The 14,541-nt window shown below is 46.9% G+C and overlaps 1 protein-coding gene and 1 pseudogene across 1 annotated transcript in view; both read right to left on the bottom strand.

Moving 5' to 3' along the window:
• LOC127673531 (ensconsin-like) overlaps nt 1-14,541 on the bottom strand; it is a 242,188-nt gene that overhangs the window by 199,084 nt on the left and 28,563 nt on the right. Inside the window, 5 exon segments of the mRNA XM_052169198.1 lie at nt 1,853-1,910; nt 2,182-2,232; nt 2,593-2,694; nt 2,957-3,128; nt 5,828-6,044. Coding sequence (XP_052025158.1) covers nt 1,853-1,910; nt 2,182-2,232; nt 2,593-2,694; nt 2,957-3,128; nt 5,828-6,044 — 600 coding nt within the window.
• Nucleotides 9,929-10,619, bottom strand: LOC127674129 (GTPase ERas-like; annotated as a pseudogene).

Genomic DNA, 14,541 nt, shown 5'->3' with positions numbered 1-14,541 from the left:
AAACCTTCCTGTTAAACTCTGGCATTCTACCTGGGTGGGGTGAACATGGCACTTTCTAATACACACACGCACGTGCACGCACACTCACACGTGCGCGCGCACACACACACATACACACACACACACACACACACACACACACACACATCCTCCCTCAGTGAAAAAGGCCTCAGTTGCTGAGCTCACCTCTCTGTGGTTCCTTTGGACAGCTGTGAAGCGACTCCTCGTGGGCTCTCTGCAGACTCTCTGTTTCCTGGAGAGTTCATCTGTGGCAGTGCAGACACCTCTGCATACACAAGGGGAGCAAACCTTTACTAACATGCCGCCATCAAACCATCCTCTAGGACCAGAACCTGGATCTCTCACCTGACGGTACAACTCACCGCCTGTGGGACCCTGGGCAAGGGAAACCCTAATCCTTCCTGGATAACAGGACCTGCCTGACAGGCTACTAAATGCGTTAACACAAGCAAAGTTTTCACTGAAGGGCAGAAATAACTGTTACTATTGCTTTTGTTTGTACTAAGTTAGTTCTGGACATAAATACTGAAATCAAACCAACTGATGAAGTGGCTGACTGACTTGACTGGCTGACACGGAACACTTTTACTGAAGGATTCAAAGCAAATCACCATAGAAGAGGAAGCCACGCTTCACAAACTCAGTTGAATTCAGTCACACTTAGAAGGATGTGACCGCACAAATGGAGGTCCACAGTGTGTGTCCCTTGCTTTACCACCTAATTTGTTACTCAGCATTAGGAGTCCAGCTTAAGGCAACCCTATTGACATCTGACTCAAACCTAGGGTGGGCTATCTTAAAATGTCAGATAATCCTTGACTGCCTGTGTTGGCAGTAATGGTCTTGGAAACACCACGTTACGCAGTGGGGCTGGGGGAGCTGGCGCTCTGGGATGGCTGGAGATTCAATTCTGAGCAAAACAAAGCAAAGCAGATCTTTGGTGACAGGGTTAACACAGGAATGCTCTCTGGACAGAGCAACTAGTGCATCAGTGACCAAGCACGAGATTGCCACTGTCCAAGACCCTCACACAGAGATGAAACTGATCCTAGATGGGACTACAGAAACGAAGGCTGATTGCATTTTTATTTAAGCTACTTTTGTTTTAAGATTTCCAAGAAACAGTAACTTGCCCAAAGACCACAGTTACAAGTTGAATAACAAGTTATGATGAAATCAGCATGTTTTAAAGTGTACCTCTCTCTTGAAGTCAGGATTAAGAGAGATGATGTTTAAATCTTTTATTCTAAGACTTGTCATAAATACAAGTAATGGACATGTAAATTTCATCTGGGGGGTAGTAATGCAGGCCCAGTAACACTAGCAATTGGGAGTCTGAGGAAGGAAGACAAGGAGTTCGAGATTTTCTTCAGGTGCACTGAGAATCCAGATCTAGACTGTACAGAAACTACAGAATGAGACAGTTTAAACTAGTTTAAACAAAATCCCCAAACAGACAAAATCCTATCAAGTTGTGTACATTTAAAGTCACCCATTAGACCAGGGGCTCTCGGCCTTCCTAACGCTGCAACCCTTTCATACAGTTCCTCATGCTGTGGCCATCCATCTCAACCAAAAATATTTTTGCTGCTTCATAACTGTAATTTTGCTACTGTTATGAATCATGATGTAAATATCAGCTATATGACCCCCTAAGGGAGTGTGACCCTCAGGCTGCAAACCATTGCCTTAGGGGCTGGAGAGATGGCTCAGCCCTTACAATCAGCCACACCAGGCAGTTTGCAGCCAGCTGGAACTAACTCCAGGAGATCTGACATCCTCTCCTGGCCTCTGTGGGCACACACATACACATGAGCGCTGACAGAAGTACCTGTCTCTCCAGCGAGAACTCCTTTGGCTACGTCACCATTTCTTTGCTCAGTGGTTTTCTAAAAAGAGAAAGAAACCAATATAAGAATTTTAAAGGGACGTTCCTAGTGGTAGAGTGCTCACTGGAGTACCTGTGAGGGACAAGGTTTGATCGCTAAGTGGGGAGGTGACTGGAAAGGAAATAAAGTCAGAGCCAGCAGGGCCCAGGCCAGCAGTCCCCAGCCCTTGGGAAATAGGCAGGCATTATATGATCAAGGTCAAGGTCAGTGAGGCCAGCCTGAGGGCCCTGCCTCCCACAACAGAAGAGTGCTAGAAAGGCCCTGCCAGCACCTTATTGGCTGCCTCCATCCTCCTGGTTCTTCTCATAATCTCTTCAAGTCGCTGCAAAAAAGCACACAGAAGGCCGATGAGATACACAAAGCACCCCAGCCTGGCACATGCCAGCGATAAACAAAACAGTAGCAGATTATTAAAACCTGGAGAAAGTATAATTCACTGTTCTTCGTCCTAATTGGAGTTATTAATAGAGGTTGGAACCATTTTAACTGCTGTGGTAGGACAACTTGCTTTGGGGAAGGAGGAAATTCTGGCGGCTTTCTTGGAATTAATACCGAGGGCCATTTCTTGAGCAAGGGTAGGACATTTTGTTCCTGACCTTTTGTTCTCAGCTTCAGGCAACTGGAGACCCAGGAAGGAGGCAGAACCATGTGGTTGTGGTTCCGACCCTGGCCCAGGCCCTACCTTCTTCCACTCCAGGCGCTCCTGCTCTTCTTTCTGGAAATGCTTCTCCCTTTCCTGCCAAGCCCTCTCTGCCTCCTCCAGGACTATGGCTTCCTCTTCTTTCTGGAAACAGATCACTACCACTGCTGATGCCCGGTCTGGCAACCCTGATCCCCACACCTTACTCAGCAACCGCCCACCTTTGAAAACCCCTCTTCTGCTTAGCAGCCCTGACCATCTGGGAGCAAACCCCGGTGGAGTGGCTGCCAGCTTGGGCACTGCACCCTGCTCCTGTGCAAAGGGCCCCTGGCTGGGGCAGCCCACACCCACTCTGCACCCCATTCATCTGGGCACAGCCCCAGCTGGGCTGGGGCAGGGTGCACACCTGCTTCTGCAGGCACTCCACCTCCTCCCTCTCCAACTGCTCCTGCTCCTCCACCAGCCTCAGCCCCAGTTCCTCCTTCTCTCGAGCCTGCTCTGCTTCCAGCCTGCGGGCTTCTTCTTCCAGGCGACTTTGCTCCTCAGCCACCCTTCGGGACAACTCCTCTATCTTTTGTCTGGGAAAAGACAAGAAGGAAGGCACTTCTTTGAAGAGAGGCCAGGTCTGGCAAGGGCAACAGGTCAAAGCCCCGGAGGAAGCCACAGTCTACCATGGCTATGGAACCTTTGCTGCTCTGCGCCCCAACCCCCTATGGCTTCATTTTTGTCAGAAGCAGCGATCAACCAATGATATTTGGGGGGTGACTTGCTTTTCCAGAGAGTCTACAGTTCATTTTTAAAGGGGGAGACTTGAATATCTGAACATAGATTATTTTTAGCAATTACCATGAATGTTAAGTAATTACACCTGAATAAGAAATCTAACACAAAATACCATGTGTAGGGAATTTTGCCTGAATATCCCCATATTCAGGCTCTACATGTATGCTTGGTGCCTGCAGAGTCTAGCTCAGGGCCTCTGGAGGAACAGTCAGTGCTCTTAACTGCTAAGCCATCTCTCCAGAACCAAAACAACCTTTGAAAATGAGATTAATAATGTCTGTATCAGGTCAGGAGGAAGTCGGGCCATATAAGCTCCTTGTGGACTGAAGGGTGTGCATGGCCAAGAGGGTGGCCCCCAGCAGGCCTGAGGGTCCCCAGATCTGTCAGGAACAACTGCTAACACTAGCCTTACCAGGCCCAGGTTCAGCACATCATCACAGTTAGTGCTAACTACCAACTGGACAACTGGACAGTCCGGGACCTGAGATGGGAGTGTCGCAGTTGAGGGACTGAGGGACTGTCTCAATCTGACTGGAATGTGGGCCTGTCTGTGAGGGACCGTCTTGGCTGTTAACTGTGTAACAGAGCCCAGGCAGCTGCAGGCAGTGCTTGCTGTCTATGAAGGCTAGCAATGCATGAGCCAGTGAGTGAGCCTGTGAGGCAAGCACATTCCTCAGTGGGTGCAGCTTGGGGGCGGGGGCTTCTTGAGTTGCTACCCTGGCTTTCCTCACAGACAGACTCGTGCCAAGCATAAGCCAAATGAGCTGATTCCTCCTCTACATTGCTTTAGGTCAGAGTGTTATAACAGGCTGTAACCAGAACACTGTCTGTCTGTCTGTCTGTCTGTCCATGCCCATGGCTGTGGTGTTTTGAGCAGTGGCCCCCAGAGGCCAATCCTGAGCTGCCCATTGTCCTTGTCCTCCGGCCCAGGCTCTCTTCCAAGTCCATGCCTCCCCTGCCCGGTGCTCCCCAGCCCGCATCCTCCCTGCCGCCCGGCTCAGGCAAAGCTCCTTCAGCTCAGGCCCACTCCTAGGCTCCTGGCAACATCTGCCCTGGCAAGAGAGAAGGGAAGGCGGAGCCTGAGAAAAAAAGACCACAAGAAGAAAGTAGCCAGAGAGCCCCCAATAAAGGGCAGGGCGCCATTAGTGAAGGTGGAGGAGGTCACAGTGGAAGAGGGGACATCTGCAAAGCCACCTGACCCTGGTAAGAAGGGACCAGCCTGTGCTGGGGTGCGGGCCAGTGCTGGGGTGCAGTCCGGTGCTCTGTGCTTGCCCTGCCCACGAAGGGTTTTATTTAACTCCTTTTTCATTACTGGGTATTGGAAATTCATATTCTCATTCTTTCTCTTCCTCGGATGGTGCTTTTGGCAGAAGAAACCTTATGTGCAGGAAAGGCGGGTCCTTAGCCAGAATAAGTCTCTACTCCAGGAAGGACAAAGTGTTGTCCTTTCCACGAGGGAAGTGGTCCGATATAGTCATGTCACGGTCACCCCAGGGAATAGCGCCATATCTGGGGCTCAGCACCTAGTTTCTGCTGTTGGCAGTTCTGGTGCACCACAGCAGCTGCAGCTCAGAAAACAACTGACTATCCACAGAACAGACTGCTGTCTGCTTGATTGCTGAACTCCTCCTCAGCTGAAGTAACCTTTGATGAGCGTTTACAGGGGACACAACACACTTCTCTTCCCTGGATATCTTTCTAACCAATTCTCCAGTCATGCTTTTTCCAAGGCCCTCACCCTCCGGCTAGTCCAGTGGGCTACTGCTCATGAGACAGTAACTAGTTGAGAAACTAACTGGCCATTTCCCCTTCTAACAAAATGTGTCCTACCTGAAGTTCCTCCCACTGTGAAGAGGGCCCCTTACCAGTGTCTTTCAGAGTTGTCCCCTGTAAGGCTGCAGCTGCCCACTTCTGGGTGGTGCCTGCATAACGTGCAGAGCCATCAGTAATCAGGCCCCAGTCTTTCTGCCCCCAGTCAGCCGGTCATAGGGAACACCACCTAGGCTACAGGCACATGCAGGCAGCAGAAGGCGTTATAAAAGAAGAAACCATAGGCATATGTGCAGCCTCTTCATAAGACATGCTTGTGTGTTCAGTATCTGCACATATGGATCAGTGTGTGTGTGTGTGTATGTATGTGTGTGTGTGTGTGTGTCTGTATATACCTGCTCAGAGCATTCAGAGAACAGAAAAGGCTACTTAAAATGGATGTGACTACTTGATTAGCTAGAACTTCCCCCAACCCCTAAACATTTTCCTATCCGCGTTGATATGTTGCTATTTATTCAGAAGAAAATTTGATTTTAAACATAGTTCTGGGGATGTGGCTCAGATGACAGAGTGTTTGCCTGGCACAGACAAGCCCTGGGCTCCATATTCAACATCAGTAAACCAAGGATGGCAAAGGACTGTACTCTCCACATGCTGGAGGGGAGCGGGAGGGGCCAGGCTCCAGGCCTTCTCAGGCGGCAGGGCCAGCCTGAGGGAGATTTACCTCTCCAGCTCCTCCTTCTCCTTCCTCTCCCTCTCCTTCTTCTCCCTTTGCTCTCTGGCCAGGCGCCTCTTCTCAGCCAGCAGCCTCCTAGCCTCTTCGGGGTCGGTGGTGCCTGCAGAAGTCTTAGGAACAACACTGGCACTCACGGTGGACGATGGTGCTGTGTCCAGAGCTGGAGAAGGGGCCGGGGTTGGACTGAGGGCCGAGGCTAGGGCAGCTGTACAAATAGGTACAAGGAGAGAACCAAGTGGAATGAAATGAAAATCCAAGGAACAGAACAACCACTGGCGTGCCCCACACCCCAGGCCTGGGGTCCATCGTTCTCAAAGAGAAGGGAGCACACACCGCAGTGTGTTCTCACGGTTCCACTATATTCTTCTGTAGCCAAGCAACGATAACAAAACTGCATGTGTGAGACATCCAACCCAGCTCACACTCTGTCACCAAGTCTTCTTTTATAGCAGTTACATCAGTTAGCACTATCTACCAAGTGGCAGGGTCTGTGGGAAGCCTGACTCTGAGCAGAATGAAGGCAAGGTTCTCCATTTGCCTTTTATTGCAAGTATCTCTATGCTTTGGTAACTTAGTTAACCACAGCTTCAAAGCCTTTTAATGGGCATCATAAGCACCCAGGCCACACCCGGGACTCAGGCTGGGCAGGTGGCATCCAATGGAGAGGCTCCTTTCATTTATTCTGATTAAGGTTTAAAATACCCCCGCCACCGTCCCTATTTGGACAAAGGATTTTGGTGTAGTTGGGGCTTGTTCAGAGCCAGTTCGCGATCTTCCTGCTCCAGGTGCCTGACTTGGGATCACAGGTGTGCACCGCTATAACTTTGCTAAGTGTCATCTTTTCTCGAAGGTGTGGTGGCCCACACCTTTAATCTCAGCACTTGGGAGACAGCCTGAGTACAAGGTGAGACTGTGTCTCAAAAGAATCTACCCAGAGCTCTCGGGAGACCCTAGACGCAAGAAAGCAAGAGCCTTGCCAGGGACAGGCAGGCTCGCTGCCACATGTCTGTCCCCAAGAGTGCTTTGGGAAGATGCTCTTCACCTGTGTTTAGAGATTTAGTAGGATGAGTTAGTGCATTCATGATACAGAGTGGTGCGGGGAGAGAAAGACTTATGCAAATAAGTGATTTTTTTTTTCTGCCAAGACTTATGACTTGTCTAGTTTCAGGTTTTTAGAAACTTTAACAGTCAGATATAGGTTCCACATCATGGGGTGGACCTTAGTTCCAATTAAAAGGGGATTAGTTACTCCCATATCATTTGTGCCAGAACTGCACAAGTAGTTCTTTTGTTTTTTTTTTTTTTTTTACTTTTTTTTTTATTAGATATATTCTTTATTTACATTTCAAATGTCCCCTTTCTTGGTTCCCTGTCCCCAAAACTCTCATAATCCATCTCCCCTCTCCCTGTTCCCCAATCAGCCCTCTACCACTTCCCTGTTCCAGCATTCCCCCACACTGCAGCATCAAGCCTTTCCAGGACCAAGGGCCTCTCCTCCCTTTGATGTCCAACAAGGCCAAGTGAATGATTTTTTTTAAAGAAATAAAGGATGAACTAGATTCCTTTGAGGTTCAAGGTTCTTGTTTAATAGATATTCATTTTATTTGATTTTTCAAAATCTGAAATGCCACAATAAATTATCATAAGTGGAAAGATCCAAATGGAAATTTGGGAATTTCCTAAAAATAGAAAAATTTCCAAGGAGAAATATTGATTGTAAAGTTGCCAACCTTACTACTATACCAAAGAATTTTGCAGTAATGTTTTATAACTAATCAGTTAGTGAATTTTTGTTTTTAGTGTCTGTATACCAACTACACAAGATTGTAGATAACCTGAGTTCCATGAGACCCTGTCTCTAAAATTTTTCAGCCTAGCCCATGAAGTGACCACAAATACTAACAAAACCTAATAATTTTTCTTAGAATATGATACACCTCAAGATTGACCTTATGAGAATAATCCTATAATTTAAAAAAGGCCACCAGGGCCGGTGGCACACGCCTTTAATCCCAGCACTTGGGAGGCAGAGGCAGGCAGATTTCTGAGTTCGAGGCCTGCCTGGTCTACAGAGTGAGTTCCAGGACAACCAGGGCTACACAGAGAAACCCTGTCTCGAAAAAAAAAAAAACAAAACATAAAAGGTCACCAGGCTAGGAATATGACTCAGTGGTAGAGCACATGCCTAACATGTTCTAGGCCCTAGATTCACTCCCCAGCATAGAAATGTGTGTGTGTCAATCTCTCTCCACACACTTAGAGACAAAATCTATAGGGGTTATCATAAACACTCGAGAACCAGTGATTTACTAAGACCTGTCATCTGTGTGTTAGACATGCACTAAGGTTAGCTAGAGTAGCAGAACTTTTTAAATGAATCTATGTGTCAGTATGTACAGTCATGTATACATATATCCCCATGTATTTGGAATATATATTTTTATTTATATATATTTATATATATAGTAATTTATTAGAATGGCTTACAGGCTGTGGTCCGCCTAGTTCAGCAATGACTGGCTATGAACAGAAAGTCCCAGAATCCAGAACTTGGTCAGTCCACAAGGCTGGATGTCTCAGCTGGTCTTCAGTAGATGCTGGAATCCTGAAGGAGTGGGCTGTAATGACAGGGAAGGACCGGGCTTGCCAGCAAAGCAAAGAAAGCAGGCAACGAGCAAAAGCTTCCCTCTTCCGAGTCCTTATCAAGGCTTCCAGAAGAAGGTATGACCCGATTTAAAGGCATGTGTATTCCTACCTCAAGATTTGGGTTAGAAGTGGATCTTCCTACGTCAAACTAAGCAGTTCCTCAGTGCTGTGCCCTCCGTTTTTAATTTAAGTCCAGATGTAGTCAAGTTGACAACCAAGACTAGCTATCACAAGAGGGTTAGAAAACAAAACAAACATGTCTGCTTTTGAAACTCAAAATCGGGACTGGAGAGATGGCTCAGAGGTTAAGAGCACTGACTGCTCTTCCAGAGGTCCTGAGTGAAATTCCCACCAACCACATGGTGGCTCACAGCAATCTGTAATGAGATCTGATGCCCTCTCCTGGTGTGTCTGAAGACAGCAACAGTGTACTCATACATAAAAATAAATAAATCTTTAAAAAAAAGAAAGAAAGAAAAAAGAAAGAAAGAAACTCAAAATCTAGCTTGCAGGGATGAGGGTAACTCCCAGAACAAAGGGTGGGAGAGAAGCAGGACTGCCCGAGCACGCGCCCCTGGCTGAGGCAGCAAGAACTAGCTGGAGGAAGGAAGGTTAAAGTCTACACAAACCCCATTACAGCTACTTAATTCTGGGTCGGGAAAACCAGCTCCCAGATCTAGGTCACGGTGGTAGGAGACACACGGATTTGCAGAAGGGTGCACAAGAAGTGAAAGTGTGTGGTAAGGTCTAGGGCCGCGCTCTTTATTCTTATGACATCTCTGAGCATGGCGGTACATTCCATCACCTCTGTTCTAGAGAGGCACAGTGTATCCTGCCTCAGGCACACTTCCATGAACTCAAAGCCAGCCTGACCTAAACAGCAAATAGTAGGTTAGCCAGGGAAGGAAACAAACCAGGGGTGTGCTTCAGTTTATGTTTTTTCTTAAATTAAGACAAATTTTCAATGTAAGTTAAAATGTGGACAACTTCCCCAATTAATTCATAATCCTTTGGTATTACTTAAAGAAGAAATAAAAGACGAAAAACAAGCAAAGAAAAACTCCATGAACCATGGGATTAAATATAAAAGTGGAAAAAAGTCATCTTAACAGAATAATCAGAAAATTATGAACTCATCTATAGCCTTGAAAATAGTTAAAAGTGAAAATTACTGAAATTAAAGGGCACACATAGCCAGGTGGTGGTGTCACACATCTTTTTTTTTTTTTTTTTTTTTTTTTAGCTTTGAATGCTGAGAACGTTTATTTAATTTTGCATAGAGTTTCACAGAACACAGCCAAAAAGGGACACTCATCACCAAATGACAATAAAAAAAAAATGTCCGTGGAAACTTACTTGGTGGGTGGGTGGGTGGGGGAATCTTATGACAAGAGAACTGTCACCTTAACAGGAGACAAGGGTTAATTGGCTTAACTAAGATCCTCAGGCTACAAAGCAGCCACAGCTACAGATGGTTTTGTGGTGTCTGATCTTCCTGCTTGAGGCAGCCCCAGCCTCCTGGGCCTCTGAATCTCACGGTCACAAGGGCAAAGGCTTCCCACACTTTGCTGCCTCTTGGCTGAGGTCTTCACTAAGGGGACTCCCACCTTGGGAGCAAGGACTGTGGTGGCGGCTGCAGCATGAGCATCTCCAGCAGTGCTCACCAGGTCACACGTGATGCCCACTAGCACCAGAGGCTGCGGTGAGGCTTCCACGTGGACCATATCTGCTGCAGCTGGTCTAGCGACGAGGGGTCATCAAGAGCAAAGACGCCCAGCAGGCCATCACCAACTGCCAAGCACGGTCCTGCAGAGCCCGCCTGGTATCCTGGCCGGCTGTATCCAGCACATTTAGGATGTAGCCTCCTCTGTAGTCTAGGGCTGCTGCTTTCCAGTAAGAATCCTGGATAGTGGGCTCATGGTCTTTGACGAAGCAGTGGTGAGTCATTAGGATCCTGAGAACTTTTTCACCAACACCGCTTGTACCAACCACCACCGCAGACTTGAACTCCAGTAGCTGCCTGACAGCATCTATCTCTGCATTGTGCCCAAGCCTCATGGCTTTCCTCTGGGGAGCTGGTGCATTGCTGACTGGAGCTCAGGTCCAAGATGCTAAACTTGGTCAGCCAAGCCATTCCCCAGCACCTCAAGGAAGTGGTGTAAACAGCCACTTTAAGAGTGTTTAAGAGTGCGCTGGGAATGGGAAATCAGGTGAGACTGGCTGTGTTCCCAGGAGAACAGTCTGCTGAGGGGCAGCAGGCTGATCTGCGGTGTCACACATCTTTAGTTCTTTAGTTCTCAAGAGGCAGAGACAGAGGGTTCTCTGTGAATTCAAGGCCTGCCTGGTCTCAGAGCAAGTTCTAGGACAGCCAGGGCTACACAGAGAAATACTGTCTTGAAAAACGACCAAACAAACAAACCAAAAAACTGGAATAATGTGCAAGCCATTTCTCAACATTGTTTTGTTACATACACGATAACCAAGAAAATGTGATTATTATTTGTTTTGTGGATGAAACATTTTCAGGATTGAAAGCAAGGTTAAAAAACTAATTGTAAACCCACACAAAGCTTTAATCCCAGAACTTAGGAGGCAGAGGCAGAGGCAGAGTGATCTCTGAATTTGAGGCCAGCCTGCTCTACATAGTGAGTTCCAGGACAGTCAGAGCTGACAGTGAGACCCTGTTTAAAAAAAACAAAAACAAAAAACAAAAACCTCAATAATAAAATTTGTTGTGTTAGTATCTGGCTCATCAATATTTTAATTCCACTGTAGACTGTTTTTTTAAGTACTGTGTGTACAGTGATTCATTTTTGAGACTTTTCTTGTATAGCATTCTAGTCTGGAACCCACTGTGGAGACCAACATGGCTCTGAGTGCCACGCCTGCCACACCCTCTTAGTACTGGAGATTGAACCCAGGGTTTTGTATATGCTAGGTACACACCCAGCCAACTGAATTCTCCCACCAGCCAGTGTCACTGTTCCCTTAATACAGGAAAGAAAAGTGTGACTTTGCAGTATGTCTTCCTGCTGCGATGGAAAAGTATCCCAGGACTACGGAGCCCAGGAACCACAGGGCTCTGAGAGGAAGCATCTTCAGCAAGAGTTGCCTCAGCTCCCAGGGAGGGTATCCCCAGCGGAGCTCAGAGCTCAGCTCCTTCCTTGATTCTTGGTTTCTTCCAGTGAGAAAGTCATGCTAACTAGGCGGCAAATCTCATAAAAGAGATTTGTTGGGGAGACAGATCCAGTAGGAAAAGGGATGCATCCAGCATGGGTGGCTGCCTCTGTGCCCCTGAGTGGACAACAGGGAACTGGACAAAGGACAAGGCTCAGACAGGGTTTCTTAGGAGGCTGAACTTTTCGGGGCAGAGATCTCCAGAGTGAGGGATTGGTGGGACGTCCTGTTCAATGATTGGTGGGGCTTGTGGGAAGCTCAGGGATTGATGGGTTTTTTCACCCCCTCTTCCCTGCATCAGATCCTTGGGTTAGAATGGAAAGACCATCCTGGCTGGCTGAGGCTCTGTGGCTGAGCTGCTTAGGGAGGTTAGAGAAGAGGCACTGCCACCATGGACAGCCGCTGGAGTGGGACCTCAAGACTGAAAAGGAGTTGTTGCTGTTTTAACAGGTGCCCCCAATCTGACAGATCCCCCAGCAAGCCAAATTCTGTGCATTTGTTCCCACTCAGGAAGAGATCACGGAAGTGGTGCATGGATCGCTGCGTTGGCCACAAGAGGAAATGCTCATCATTGGAAAACAAGTCCGTTCACATGCCTGAAACTTGTCCTACTTAATTTCGGTCGTTTATGATTTAGTTACAGGAATCCAGCTGGCAACTGTCTGGCACATACACTGAAAAACTGCAACAAAAACATAAAGTCGCCGGGAGAAACATAATTTACTTCCCATTTGTCTTGGATCTAAATTAAGACCGGCTCATTACCTACTGGTGGCATGGCATGCTTCATAATCCAAGTTTGATGACTCATGTCTGTGATTCCAGCTCTGCAAAAGCTGAGGCAGGAGGATCGAGTGAAAGGCCTACTTATGCTACACAACAAGACTCTGTATCAACATACATATACACATAGACACAACAGGAGGGGACTACTAACAAAGTCAATAGTGACGAGATACTAATCAATTAGTAAATATACACAGTATTGGGGAAGTCTGATAATAACAAACGCATATATTATCCGTGTGGAATAATGGCTCAGTCAATTGAAGGTGCTTGTATTAGGTTGATACATATTTTCTTCACATAGTGGTTTTGTACCCTAAGCCATCTTGTGATCCATCATCTCACAGAGTCCATGGACAGGGTTAAAAAGTCCATGCCATGTTATCAGTGTTTGTGTTGACAAAGTTGCATCCTGGGTAACAAGCTGAAATTTGTGACATGTCTTAATTATGATTCTAGGCAGAGATACTCGGAAATATTAGTGATATTTGTGACGCTAACAAGTAGAAGACAATCTTTTTAGATATAGCCCAGGCTAGTCTCTAGTTTGTAGTTGAAGCTGACCTTGAAGGTATACTTCAATCTTCACCTTCAGAGCACTGGGACTATAGTTTTATGTGGCGGGGATTCAGACCCAAAGTGCCACACACAGTAGGGCAGCACCCTACCAAGCAAGCCACATTCCAGCCCCAAAGTCAAAATGTGTTTGGTTTGGGGGCAAGGGTTTTTTTTTTTTTTTTTTTTTTTCCTGAGATAGGGTTTCTCTGTGTAGTTCTGGGCTGTCCTGGAACTCACTCTGTAGACCAGGCTGGCCTTGAACTCAGAAATCTGCCTGCCTCTGCCTCCCGAGTGCTGGGATTACAGGTGTGCAACACCACGCCTGGCTTTTTTTTTTCTAAGAATATTTCTTTGTGTAGTACTGGCTGTTTTGGAACTCACTCTATAGACCAGGCTGGCCTGGAACTCAGATCTGCTTGCTTCTGCAAGTGTCTCAAATCTGGGATCAAAGGTGTGCACCAACACTGCCTGGAACCAGATGTTTTAATAAATAAATAATCACAGTATTTACAGTTCTACATCAGAATTATTTAAAATGCAATAATTCATTGTGTACACATGCAATTTCAGCCCTTAAGAGGCTGAAGCAGGAAGATCATGAGTTTAGTACTAGCATATGTTACATACTGAGGTCCCTGAATCAAAAAGCAAAAGAAGGTGCTGGAGAGATGGCTCAGTGGTTAAGAGCACTCACTGCTCCCCCGAAGGTCCTGAGTTCAAATCCCAGCACCCACATGGTAGCTCACAACACACCCTCTTCTGGTGTGTCTGAAGACAGCTACAGTGTACTTACATATAATGAATAAATAATTTTTTTTCTTTGCTTTTTTTCGAGACAGGGTTTCTCTGTATAGCCCTGGCTGTCCTGGAACTCACTCTGTAGACCAGACTTGCCTCGAACTCAGAAATCCTCCTGCCTCTGCCTCCCAAGTACTAGGATTAAAGGCATGTGCCACCACCACCCAGTTTAAGTAAATCCTTAAAAAAAAAAAAGGCAATAGAGAGAGAGAGCCTTGATAGGACAGTTCTGTAGTTCCAGCCCTTAAGAGGATGAGCCGGGAAGATTGCCAAGGGTTTAAAGTTCGTTTTGCCTACACAAGCTCCATGCTAGCCTAGGCTACCAAGAAAGACCTCCTCTACCTCACATGAAATAAAACAAAAACAAAAAAGAAAATGTCCTAAATAGAATTAATTGGGTTACTTTTTAAAATAACACATGCTTAGCATTTGTTCATCCATATGTATGTGCGTGTCTACCTGTGTGTGTCTGCCTGTGTGTGTCTGCCTGTGTGTGATTGCCTGTGCCTGTCTACCTGTGCAGGCATGTGGCACCTGTGGGTGTGTGCTGGGGTTGGAGTTGGATCCCTGCAGAGGCGGCGTCAGATCCCCTGGAGCTGGAGCTACAGGCAGTTGTGAGTTGTGCACTGTGGGTGCTGGAACCAAACTTAGGACCTCCGGAAGAGCAGCAAGTTCCCTTAACCACCGAGGCATGCTCAGTCCCAAAGGTTAGCATCTTTCCTCGAGTTTATTACCAG

This window comes from Apodemus sylvaticus, chromosome 23 (assembly GCF_947179515.1).
Source record: "Apodemus sylvaticus chromosome 23, mApoSyl1.1, whole genome shotgun sequence".
NCBI lineage: Eukaryota > Metazoa > Chordata > Mammalia > Rodentia > Muridae > Apodemus > Apodemus sylvaticus.
This window is presented reverse-complemented; position numbering and strand designations above follow the sequence as displayed.